The 12,722-nt window shown below is 58.2% G+C and overlaps 1 protein-coding gene across 2 annotated transcripts in view; it reads right to left on the bottom strand.

Annotated features, from left to right (window-relative positions):
- Positions 1 to 12,722, bottom strand: part of NKAIN1 (sodium/potassium transporting ATPase interacting 1) — a 39,758-nt gene continuing 27,036 nt past the window's right edge. For both annotated transcript variants that reach the window (XM_074850710.1, XM_074850711.1), the window contains 6 exons: positions 11,527 to 11,664; positions 11,246 to 11,326; positions 8,793 to 8,990; positions 7,939 to 7,999; positions 5,247 to 5,328; positions 1 to 2,143 (listed from right to left, as the gene is read on the bottom strand). In XM_074850710.1, the coding sequence (XP_074706811.1) occupies positions 2,134 to 2,143; positions 5,247 to 5,328; positions 7,939 to 7,999; positions 8,793 to 8,990; positions 11,246 to 11,326; positions 11,527 to 11,664 (570 nt within the window). In that variant the 3' untranslated portion in view covers positions 1 to 2,133. The remainder of the gene's footprint in view (positions 2,144 to 5,246; positions 5,329 to 7,938; positions 8,000 to 8,792; positions 8,991 to 11,245; positions 11,327 to 11,526; positions 11,665 to 12,722) is intronic.

Consider the following 12,722-nt stretch of genomic DNA (forward strand, 5'->3'; position numbering starts at 1 on the left):
AAACTTTCCTTCAACTTTTATAATTACAGAATAGAAAAGAAATCCTCGGTTCACGTTACAAATACAGTCTTATATAAAAACAAGCCAACGGAAAGGAAAAAAAAAGGTCGTGGAGCACCGGTGCCTGGCTCCTGCCGAGCGCAGGAGGGAGGGAAGCTCTTTTGAATGAGTTTTAAATGAGGGCAAGTTTTTCCTTCTGCTTCCTGCTGGGTTTGAGAAGGGTTTTGAGTAGGCGGATGTCTGCCAATCCCATCCCACCCCATCCCGCCCCGCAGCAGGTCAGCGAGAGCACCCTTGGTTCTGGAGAGGAAAATAAACCGCGGAGATGCTGCTGTCCCTGGGGCTGGGCAGCGCTTGGGGATGTGCATGTGTTTTGGGGGACTGGGAGAATCCGTTGCCTTAAAAACACTATTTTCCTTGGAAAAAAGAAGGGGAAAGGGCAGAAAAATTATTGCCTGTAAAGTTCGCAGCTTGGCTGGAGGCAGCGGAGGGGCTGGCAGGGGGATGCAGCCCATCCCCTGCCCAGGGTTTGGGCTCGGGCAGCTTCGGTCCTTGGCACTTCATGGCTGCTTGTTGGGAAGGACAAAATAAAAATCACTCCAGGGTGCAAAAAAAAAAAAAAAAAAAATCCCCAAATAACCCCCAGGACTGGAGGAAAAACACTTAGGAGGCAAAAATCATGCGACCCCTCCCTGCTCCCAGATGCAAAGTTTGGGCTTGGGACCAGATCCAGGGATCCAGGAGAAACCGCATCCCACCTCCAGGAAAAAAAGAACAAGGAGTTCAGGGGGAGCTGAGATGCTTCGTGCAGCTACTTTTTTCCTTCCAGCTTCTTATGAGGCTTTTAATTCCCAGCTCATCTTCATTTTGCAAAGCGATCACTGCCCAGTGGACCTTCCACATTCCCCCCCCACCAATAATAATTCCCCACGTGCCAACATCTCCCCTCTTCTGCCACCGAACCTGATGGATGGATTTGCCACTGAGACCCCGAATGGATGGAGGGGCTGGGAGGGGTCAGAGAGGCACCGAGCTGCACCCCCCAAGCCCTGGGCGAGGGGCCAGGGGGCACCAGGTCAACCCCGGGGTGGGCAGAGTGTTGCTGAAGGCACGATGTTGGCCTTGGGGGGGGCCCGGTGCAGGCTCACTGGGGGGGTCGTGCTCAGCCAGAGTCTACTCAGGCACTTTAAATTAAAATGAACCCCCAATAATTTAAAAAAAAAACCCAACCCAAAACATTCATTAGATTCATTAAAACAGCCGGAAAGGGGCTGTGTTGAAAGCAGCGTCAGTATTGCCAAATTTGAGCAAGACCCCCATGAAATGGGGAAGGATGGGGGGGCTTGCAGAGGGATTTTGGGGTGCTCTGTCCCCATGTCCCCAGATTTGGGGGGTTGAGGCAAGACGTTGATGGCCAGATCCAGCTCCTCGGGGTGAGGGGAGCATCCTGGACTGAGCCCCTTCGACACTGTTTCATCCAACCAGGGGGGCTGGAAAATTCATTCTGGGAGCGAAAACCCCATTTTTGGGGCCAGCTCGACTCCCAAACCTGGCATTTTGGGAAATTGTCCCAACCCCGCGGAGGACGAAGCTGCTCCCTGTGCCCCACTGTCCCCAATGCACTGTTTATCCCCTGCCCCCTGTCCCAGTTTGCTCCAAACCAGCCGGTTTTTGTCCCAGTCCTGCTCCGGGCCCCCCTCCTGCCTGGCACACCAGGAAGGGCCCCGCTGCTCCAAGGAAAAACCAGGCTGGGAGAAACAGAAGAAAACGGTGTCCGGTGAGCGATGCCACCTCCCCGTGTGTCGCCATGTCTGCATCCTGGGGAGGGTGTGGGAGCCCGAGGGGGTGGCACAGCTTGGGGGGGGTCCCCCTGTATCCAGCCCCTGCCAATTCTGGTGTGGGTAGGTGGTTTGGGCTCGGAGGCATCCAGGGTGGGATGGATGTGCAGCTCCTGGCTCCATTTTCGGGGGTCTTGCGGGGTGCAGGGAGGCAGGAGGGGACCGGGTGGCTCGGCATTGTGTCCCCCCACCTCGCCGGGGGTCGTGTCATCGGGTGTGGGACAGTTCGCTCTAAGGGGGTCCTGTCACCTCTGGCTCCCACGTGGGCCGGGGCCGGATCCAGGGCAGGAGGAGGTTACCCAGATCTGGGGAGAGAAGGGGAGAGGAGACGTTAGGGGTGAGCCCAGACCTGGGAAGTTGTCACCACCACATGTCCCCACATGGGGACAAGGAGTCACAGCCATGGGCAGCCACCAACAGCCCCTCCCAGGGGACAGGGACCTGCTGGGGTGCCCCGGGGTGGCTCTCACATGGCCATCACCCTTGTTTCACCCCCCCAAAATGTAAGAGAGCAACTGGGGCCAGGCTGGGAAGCCCCAATGGGTTGAAGTCCCCCCGCCATGGTGACAGGGGGACTGCCATTGGGGCTCACCCATCCCTGGCTGCTTGTGGGCACCGAGGGGACATGGAAGGGACACAGAGGGACTCAGGAGCCTTGACCCCTGTGTGCTGCCAGCCCTCTCTCTGGGCAGGCCACCTTCCCAGCAGCTGGGGGGTGCAGGGGTCTGGGGGCTGCTGCACACGCCTGAGGGCTGGTGGCTGCCTGTGTGCGTGTGCAGGCATGTGCAGGCATGTACAAGCGTGCACGGGCAGGTCGGTGTGTGTGCGGGTGTGCATGCGCGGGCATTGCTGTGCATCCTCATGTGTACACGTGCACGTGGGAAATGTGTGGGGCAGAGCCGGTGTCACACAATCCCAGAATCATCGAGGTTGGAAAAGACCTTGAAGCTCATCCAGTCCAACCATGAACCTCTCACTGGTGCCGCGGGAGGCCGGATCGTGGCGCAGGCCCGAGTGGCCACACGGACACACTGCACAGCGCCACAGCACGGGGCAAGGACACAGCCCCTCGCACCAGAGAGAAACAACCCCCATCTCCCCCGGGACAGCGCAGGGGACCCCCTGCAGACCCCGCTCCCGCACACCCCTGGCCCAACTGCCCACGTCTCAGCTCCCAGCTCCCAGCCTGCGCTTCCCCCCTTCCTGACGTGCCATAGGAGGGATTTTGGAGGTGAGAGCCCCCGTCCTGGGGGGGGGCATGACATGGGGGGGGACCCGGTGCCACCCTGGCTGTGCAGGAGGGACCCAAGGGGATGAGAAGCAGGTGCTGGCACGGCACATCCTCCTCCTTGCGCTGGGTGCAAACCCTCCCCCGCGCCCACCATTTATCCAATTATAGCTAATTGGTAACTGCAGAATAAGCTTTAATTTCTCAGGCCAGGACAGCAGTCCCGCTCTGTCCTGTGTGCTGTCCCCTGGGGACACAAGTGGCTGGATCCACTCCACTGAGCCGGGACAGCACCTTGGACATTCTCTCACCGATGACAGGTGACAGCAGGACCCCGGTGTGCCCCTCCCCAAGATGGGGTTACCGCTGTCCCCACACCCCCTCGGGTTCCCCCTTGTGTCACCGCAGGACCCGGTGTCTCCCACCTCAGGGACAGAGTGCATCCCCCTGAGTCCATGATCCTGACCTGCCACCACTGTCAGAGTGATGGAGGTGCCTTGATATAAATTATAGCTGCATTCATTAGGTGATGGGTTATTAATGAGCTGCTGGGGTAGGACAGAGGGGGCTGCAGGCAGGGGGGAGCTGGCAGCACGGTGGCAGGGTCCTGATTGTGACCTCCCCCCCCACCCCGGCCCTGCCTGCAGAAAGGCCACAAGGACGTGGGCAGCCGGAGTGAGCTTGATTAATTAGGAAGCAATTTAATTACAAGGAGCGCTGCCTGAGCCAGCCCTGCAGGCAAGGTGAGAGCCAGCAGCCCCCAGCACACGCTGCCCATGAAGGGCTTTGGGGCTTGTCCACGGCGTGTTGCAGGCAGGGAGCGAGGCCAGGCAGCACCAGCCCCAGCAGCACCTCAGGACGGGATGCTCCGGTACCCGGGTGGCTTCACACAACCCACCCCCCAGCCACGCAACCCCAAAAAACCCCCATCACCCCAGAACAGGTCCTGGGCAGCCGGGGGAGCCCTTCAGGGATACAGGGCTGGGTTAAACATCTCTCAGAAAGGGAGGAGAGGAATTTCCCCAGCACCTCCGCACTCCACTGACGTCTCCCCATCCTGGTATCTCAGCACTGAGTTTCTCTGCCATCAGCTTTTGGGTCCCCTGTATATCTAAAATTGATACTCCCCCCACCTAAAATTGATATTCCTGCCAATATCCCCAAATGCTTCAGCTCTCAGCACTCATCCTGCAGCTGTCGGGGGATGCTGAGCCCACAGCAGCCCCCAGTGCCCCCTGTGCTGCTGGAGGCTGCAGGCAGGGGAGGGTCAGGCAGGGCTGCCCCTGGTCCCTGCCCTCCCCACTGCCTGTCTTTGCCATGGTGGCTTTGCACCATCCCACCAAGGCAGGTCTGAAGTGTCCCATCCATGGGACAACGCTCTCTTGCGTCCCCCCAAGGGTGGGCACCTGGCTGGGGGAGGGCAGGACACCCACATGGATCCCGAGGATGTGGGTGCTGGCACCACTCCCACCCCAGGGTGACACTGCAGTGAAATGCCAGTGCCACCATCTGTGTCACCACCCCAAGAAACTCCTGTCCCGCCATTCCCCACTCCCACCTGGAGGACTGGGGGGCTCACAGGGAAGGACTGGCTCTATGCGGGGTGCACAGCACCCACGGGTGCTCATCCACACCCATGCACCAGGGCGGGCACATGAGAGACTGTGCCTAAACGCCCAGGGAGGGCTGAGCAATATCACAAATGCATTTGTTCCACCACAACCCTTTCTTTGCATCTCTAATTGCATGGTGTGCCCTTGAGTTTGCATAGAAGACTTAAAATATAATTAATTTTTGGCATCCAGCAAAGCCCACACGAGGCTAATCCCTTTAGATTTTGCAGCCTTATCTCATTTGAGCGTTTATCTAGTTAAGCTTAATGGGTAAGGGAGAGGAAAAAAAAAGTCAGCTGCACTTATCTGAAGAGCTGCTGCTCCCCCTGGGCAGCCCCGGCGTGTCAAGGCTCAGCAAACAAAAAGCAGCAAAAAGCAAAACAAGGGCACGATTCCCCCTAGAAGTTCCCAGCCCCAGCCCCGGCGGAGCCTCCGGGCTTTATACTGAGGCCGAGCGGACTCACAGACCCAAATCTTTTGGGTTATGAGGGTGTGATGAGGCACCTTGGAGGGGCTCCTGCAGCCCTGAGCATCCCCAAGGCTTTCCCTGGCCTGGCGTGGACTCACGTGTAGAGCGGCTGTAGCTGTAGGTGTGACGTCTTCTGTGGCGCCTGGTAGCCGTAGGAGTCAAACCCGCCGATGAAGTCGACTGGGGAGAGGGGGGAGAGCAGGGAGGTGAGCTGGGGGGGGCAGCGGGGCAATTTCCCTGTCCCCCTCCCCGCCCTGATGGCACCCATGGGTCACGCAGCGTCCCGGGTTGCAGCAGCATCCCGGGGAGATGCAGCGTCCCAAGCTGCCGCAGCATCCCAAGGAAATGCAGCATCCCAGTCTGCAGCTGCGTCCTGGGGAATCGCAGCAGCCCTGCTCACTGCAGCACCCAGTGCAGCGTCCCGGGGAAATGCAACACCTCAGCACGCAGCAGCATCCCGGGTCACCGCGGCATCCCGGGGACATGCAGCATCCCAGGTCACCGCAGCATCCCGGGAAAGAGCAGCATCTGGGGTCACAGCAGCATCCCAGGGAATTGCAGCATCCCAGGTCGTGGCAGCATCCCAGGAAAGCACCAGCAAGAAACAGAGGAAAGGAGCCGGACTGACTTGCAGAGATCCCTGCGGCTCCCTTCTCACCACAACAGTCCTTGTGTTGCAGGCTGGACAAAATGGGTAAAATTACCCTATCATTGTCTCCAGAGTGGGCATTTAAGAAGAATTATGGGGGAATTACATCTCGTTTAAAGCCTGTCATTTCGGGGAATTGCAGACACCAATATATCAGTTTTCACGGCCGTGATTTCCAGGCCGGCAGAGCCCATCACGCGCCCGACGAGCCCCTGGGCGCATCCCTCAGCGCAGGGATGGCAGCGGCAGACCCCGGCCCTTCACCCCGGCTCGATGCAGTGGGAGCGGTGGGAAGCTGAGGGTACCCCAACTCCTCCCACAATCATCCTGTGTGCCCCAGACCTGAACCCTCCCGCAGGCTCAGCTCAGCCAGGCCAGGAACAGGCACCAGGCACAGCCAGGCTGGGGTACCCAAGTGGTTACAGGAGCCGTAGCACAACCCATCTCCCCAAAACCAATATATTAATCCCCATGGAGCCGTGATCTGGGTGGGTTCACACGTGGGTGCCCAAGAAACAGCAGCAAGCTCGAGAGGGGACCCCACTTCTCCCAGCATATTTATCTTCCTGACTTAATACTCAGCCAGCTCTCAATTTTGACGCCATCCATCCATTTCCAAATCTAATAAGATATTCCATTAAAAAAGATGCATTTGAATCTTGGGCTCCAGCAGCATTAATATTAAAAGTGTATTGAATGTGAGAGTTTGTTTGAATGCAAACATGCTTCAAAGCCGGCGGCGGTAGATAAACCCCTTTGCCAGCTCCCCGGGTACAGAAACAAGTTATTACCACAGGCAGTGTCCAATTTCACACGGAGATTTTCCCTTTCCACTACACCAGTTCCCAGCAGTGGAGGGGAGGAAATGGGGGGGTGTCGAACCCCGGCACCTCCCAGTCTGGGCTGGGCCCATTCCTGGGCCCGTGGCGCCGGCGGAGACGCTGATCCCGATGCCGCGGGGAAGGAGCCCGATGCCAGGCGCATCTGGGTGGCTTTTGCCGCGCCGGCGGTTGTGGCACATCCCTGCCTGCGGTGGGCTGCTGGGAGCTGCCAGCTGGCGCGAATTAATTACTGGCAGATGAGCATTTAATGCGGTTGGATGGCTACAGCCTTAACCACCTGGTTAATTGGGGCTGGGGTGCTCAGCTCTTCCGGAGGGGTGTTTGCAGGGATTGTTGTCAGATCAGATAGCACAATGGAGATTGTATAAAAATTAGCCCGTAACTGCTTAAATTGCTGTTTTTCACCTGCTTTGGGGTGAAAAACCTCGAGGCAGGGAGGGGGGCTCTGCCGCCCCACTGTCCATGGGGATGCTGGCCGGGGGGACACAGTATTTCCCGTTTCATCATCCCCAGGGCCCAGGTTGCTGTTGAGAGGGGGAGGCAGGTGATGGCTCCGGGAGCCGTGAGCGGGGAGGGTGGCTCTCCCACAGCCCCCACGGGGCCGGATCTGCACCAGAAGGAGCATTTCTCAGGGCGTGGAGGCGGCTCTTTCCAGCAAGGGTGATTCCCCCTGCTGCCACACCGGCCCAGAGCCCTGGGGCAGATGCTCTGTCCCAGAGGAGATGCTCTGAATTCAGGTCAGCGAGGAGCAGCGAGAGCGATGCCGGCCCCAAACCCACTCCTGAGCAGCCGCACATGGGGATGAGCATCCTGGCTTTGTCCGGAGCTGGATTCGGTGCCGCGATGCTGGCGCAGGGCCCAGGGCCCATCTCAGCCTCTTCGTGGGCTGATGCGGGGGTGAAGCCCAGTCCCACATGTTGGATGAAACCGCTCCTGCGCCCGGAGGTTGTGAGCACCGCAGTCCCGTGGGAGACGCAGCAGCTCAGGGCTCGCTGTCCCCGTCCCCCTCCTCTCCCAGCCCTGGCCAGGGTGCAGCACCCTCCCTAAGGCTGATGGGGGGACTGCTGGTGGCACAGGGTGGCCCATCACACCCCAGTGCATCTGCCTCATCAGGGATGGAAAAATGGGGCAAAAACCCCAACTAAAGGGATCGCTTCGCCTCCCTGCAACCCAGGCATCGCTCCCTCATCCCTGTCCGGGACCTCCTGCTCCAGACTAGTGCTGGCTGGCATCAGCCAAGGCCATTTTGCAGCTCTGTGACTCCCCCCACCCCCAATAACTGAGAGCAAAAGCACTTACAGCTGTCTTCTTCCTCCAGGAACACTTTGCTGACGTAGCAGGCATAGACGAAGCCAAAGAGCTGCGGAACAAAAACAGGCAGAAAGAAGCTGGTTATTGGGGTGATGGACACCACAACCAGCACGGTGTTGGTGGGGGGACAGAGGTGGGTGTCTGGGAGCATCCTGGGGGGACCCTGGGCAGGATCAGGGCTGCCGCAGTGCTGGAGCCCGTCTCCAGTGGGTCCAAGCACTGGTTTGGGGTGCAGCGAGGTGAGATGGTTTCAGCTGCACCAGGGGGACAAGGGTGGTGGCTTTTGGGGGAGATGGGCTGGGATCACACTGGGACAACAGCACAGAGGGTGCTGAGCTCCACGTAGCTCTGGGTGCCACTTTGGCAGCTGCTCTGGACCCCAATTCCTTTTAAAGTTTTATTTTCTTGCAGTCCCTCAAGGGTCCCCAGGAGTTTGCATCTAGGTATGCCCTGTTCCCACCTGCCCATGGGGTGACACAGCCACAAGGAAAGGGAGACTCTCCCTTTCCAGCAAGCAGCACATCCCACCGGCTCACTCTCCGGCAACGTGCCTGGGTGTGTTACACCGAGAAGCCCCTGATTCCTGCAGCATCCAGCCCACCCCCTGCCAGGTCTGGGGATGGGCAACACCCCGGGAGAGCTGGCATGGGCTCCAGCTGCTCCTCTCTTCCCAGCCCTGAGCCAACACCACCCTTGATGCTATGAACAGTCACCAATGCGTGATGGCATGGTGGGACATCTCCAGCTGGACCACGGCGGCTCTGCCCACCCCAGTCCCTGCCATCATCCCCCCCCTTTCACAATTCAGGATGAGGAGGGAAGGTGCCAGCAGCTGCCCTTACCGCCAGGAATATCTGCGTGGCGCTGCTCACTACCTCGATGTACTGGTAGTCGAGCAGGCAGCCGCTGACGGTGATGACGTGATGGTCCTCGGGTGCCAGGTTGGAGTTCATCACTGGCGTCACCAGGCAGCCCGGCCCGTTCTCCATCCACCACGAGCGGTGCAGTGAGGTATTGAAGGTCATGATAAAGTCTCGGTCCTGCAGGAGGGGAGCAGAGGAGGAGGCACAGACTGTGGAGCTGAGGTTCTTGGCAGAGGAGGTGGACAGAAAATGGGCTTTTCCAACCTGAGGATGCTCCACAAGCACTGCACCCACCCAGACCATGTTAATGCAGTGTGACCAACAAACCCCTGCATCTCCCTAACCCGCAGCTGGTGTCCCTGGGGTTTGTGGCTTCCTCCCATGCTGCCATCGTGGACCATTTGGTCAAGCAGCATCCAGGTGCACCACGATGCCCAGGTGACATCAGGGATGTCACAGAGCAGCCACCAACACACCAGCTTGCCCTTGAGGCAGGGAAACAGCCTCGTGCGATGCTGCTGGCCACATCCAGCTGTCTGAAAGATGGGACCATGGGATCACCCTGCCAGCATGGTCCAAGGATGCAAGGAAATCCCCTCTGCTTCCCCTGGGGTTTCAGGGGAACTCATCTGCTCAGAGCCTTCCTGGGCCTCGCTCATGCACGTCCCCTCCTCATAAACCCATTACCAGGCTTTGGGGCTCTCCCTGTTTCATCTAGAGCAGCTTTGAGGGGGCAGTGCAGTAGGCAGCAGCCTCCCCGCTGCAAGGCAGGACTGTGGGCTATCACTGGGGTTGGATAAGATGCAGGGCTAATCCCCCAGCCCCTGCTCGTGCCCTCCCCATAGCAGGTTGGCATGAGGCTAAGCCCCTGGGCTCAATTTCAGGACACATTGCAGCATGTTCGATGACGATGCCCCTGCCCGTGGATCTGGCAGGGAGATGGGGACAGCATGGGATGGGATACAGCCCCAGTGCAGAGCTCCTGCAGGCAGCAGCAGCATGGCTGGGTGAGCACCCACCCCACGGAGGGTCCTCCTGGCATGGCTGGGTGAGCACCCACCCCACGGAAGGTCCTCCCAGTCCCTCTCTGTACCACCAGCCCTTGGGTCTGCAGGGGGCTGGGAGACCTGCTGAGCATCCTTTGTAGGAAATCACCGATCTGGGATTAGATTTTTGTGGGTGGGGGTGGAAAAAAATAGAAAGAAAGTGGGTTTTGGTTTCTAAAACCAAAGGATGTGGGTTTCAGTGCTGGGAAGCCCAAAGAGGGGGTGTTCCGGCATTGCAGCGTCACTGAGGGATTGGGGATTTCCACTGAAAACACCCAGTGGGAGTGAATCGTCCCCTATTGCATCCTCCGTGCCTGCTGCACGGATCCAGCAGTTCAGCTTTTCAGAAGAGCCCCAAATGACTTGTAGCAACATGGGAAGATGGTTTCACCCATCAAGCCCCCCAGTAAGCCCTTTTCCCCACTGCGGGCAGCCCCAGAGTGAACTGGAGCCTGTTTCCCTGAGCACTCTGTGATGCCCCAAGCCCAGCACAGGGGATGGTGCCCTCAGAGCCAGGAGCGGGCCGGCAGAGCGGGGCACACCCTTGGCACGGGTACGCCAACTACACCTCAGCCTGCTCAAACCATTTAGTGATGCATCATCACTACATTGTTTTGTTCTTTTTTGTGTAAGAGCTAAGATTTAATAGCCCAGGGTGGGGCAGAGAGACAGAGAGGCACAGTCCCCCTCACATCCTCACCCCCATGACCACCGGGGGACTTTTCAAAGCCATTAATGATGTCCAGCCGCTCTCATGCCACTGCTGGGTGCTCCAGGGCCGAATGGCACTTGCAGAGCCTCAGAAGACCCCAGAAAATTGGGAATCTGCAGCAGGGGGGTCTCCTCCTCCCCATGCCACTGCCTTGCCCATCCCTGCCTGCACTGTGAGCTGAGCTGCTGGAGACCCTGCCCCACACTTTCCCGTTATCGCTCGTCCCCAGTCCCTGGTCCCTTCTCCACTTTATCTCCTCGCCAGCACGTTAGGAAATGGTGCTGTCCAATTTCTGCACCCCATAAACCCTGGCAGCGCTGAGGGCACACCGGTGATTAACAAGTGCCTTGCAATTCCCAACTCATCAGCCTCATTAATTTTGCTCTCCCGCTTTGACCCCCCTCATCACCACCACCTTGGCCTGAACTGTCCGTCTGTCCATCCCACACACGCCTGGGTGCTCGGTGCTGCAGCCGGGACCCCCTGGGGAGGCACCCCCAGCACCCAGGTGGGTGCTTTGCCACCAGGGTGAGGGCACCCACAGGCTCTGGGTCCCTTTTTGGGAGGCAGTACTGGGGAGAAGGGGAAGGAGGATGAAAGACAGCGGGAAGGATGGGAAGATGATGAGGGAAGGAGGATGGAGGGAGGAAGAGGAGGCAGGTAGGGGGGGTTACCTGCGACAAGCGTCCGACCTCCAGGTAGAAGCAGATGATGAAGGCGTTCCAGCCGACCCACAGCACCAGCCACACCGCATACTGCCGAGGAGAGAGCTGGTCAGGGCACGCCACGCCCGACGGACATCCCCTGGTCCATCCCCGCTCCGCCCCGCTCGCTGGACCCCGCTGGATCCACAGGGATTTGGGTTTGGATACGGGAGGGGACCTGGGGCTGAGCCACCCCCGGGGGTGACGATGCTGCCCCTGAGTGTGGGAGCAGCATCCGCGACGGTACCTACCATCATGAGGTATTTGGATCTGTACTGGATGGTCCCAAAAATACCCAAAATAACGGCCATGATGTGTAAAAAATTAGCCAGGATGGGTGCCCACTGGTAGCCCAGGAAATCAAAGATCTGCCTCTCCAGTGCCGCTACCTGCAACAGAACAAAGGAGGGGTTGCAGGTATTAAAGCAGGACATCAGTCACCACAGCAGCTCCTGGATGCTAAAGGCAAAGAGCAGCCGGTAATTAATGGGAAATCCCATGGATAATTAGTTGCAATAGGCTGAAACATCTGTGTGATGCATAGGCTGGTGGTGGGCAAATGTGTCGTAGCAAGCGAGGGGCTATTAGGAATATTTGGAGCTGAGAAGGGGAAAGCAAGGAGATGTCAGCTTGTCACTCCACCAGCACCCTCTGTGCCTCAGTTTCCCCATTGCTCAGGTCCTGGGCACTGCTGAAAACATCACCCTCCAGGATGGGTTTATCCCTGAGCTCAGCTCATGCAGGGGAAAACCTCCCACTCAGCTCACGCACGGGGTCCCCTGGTATTTTGCAAGTGATTTTTCTGCCCGGCCTGGCCAGCTCGTCATGTGCCTTCCCATTTAATGCCATTGGATTTTGATTGCCGTTATCATTTGTAATCCATAAATAAGGACGTGATGGGGCTTAAATCACACGGCACACAAAATTAGGGATGGTAGCTGGTGTGATCTGCCTGTTATCCCAGCGCTTATTTATGGCTCTATTTGCTACCGGCTCGGGGTCTATTACTCTTAATTACAGGATTAGCTTAAAGAAAGGTGGTAGCAAAGGTGAAGTGGGAGCACTGGAGCATTCGCCAATGGTTTTAAGTTACGAAATGGAGATTTGATGAGGCTGTGGTTTTTTAGGGAACTTTTAGAGAACTTCAGGGTGTGTTGGATGCCGCAGTCCCTGAGGGTGCAGGGACAGGGCTGCAGCAAGCTGTGTCTCCAGCAGCCTTGCAAACCAAAAACCCGCTTTACATTTATCTTTTTGACAGCCCAGCCCTGTCTCATCGCTCTTCGAGATGGCCCAGATTCACACAATAAACCCTGTGAGCTCTGGGGCCTCAAGTCCTCCCCGCGGCACTGTGCCTCAGTTTCCCCTCCCAGTGCAATGCCCCTCATCCTGGCAGGGAAGTGGGAGTTTATCCTGAAAATTGCAGGAGAAAATGGGCTTTACATCCCCC

This window comes from Strix aluco, chromosome 26, assembly GCF_031877795.1.
Source record: "Strix aluco isolate bStrAlu1 chromosome 26, bStrAlu1.hap1, whole genome shotgun sequence".
Classification (NCBI taxonomy): Eukaryota; Metazoa; Chordata; class Aves; order Strigiformes; family Strigidae; genus Strix; species Strix aluco.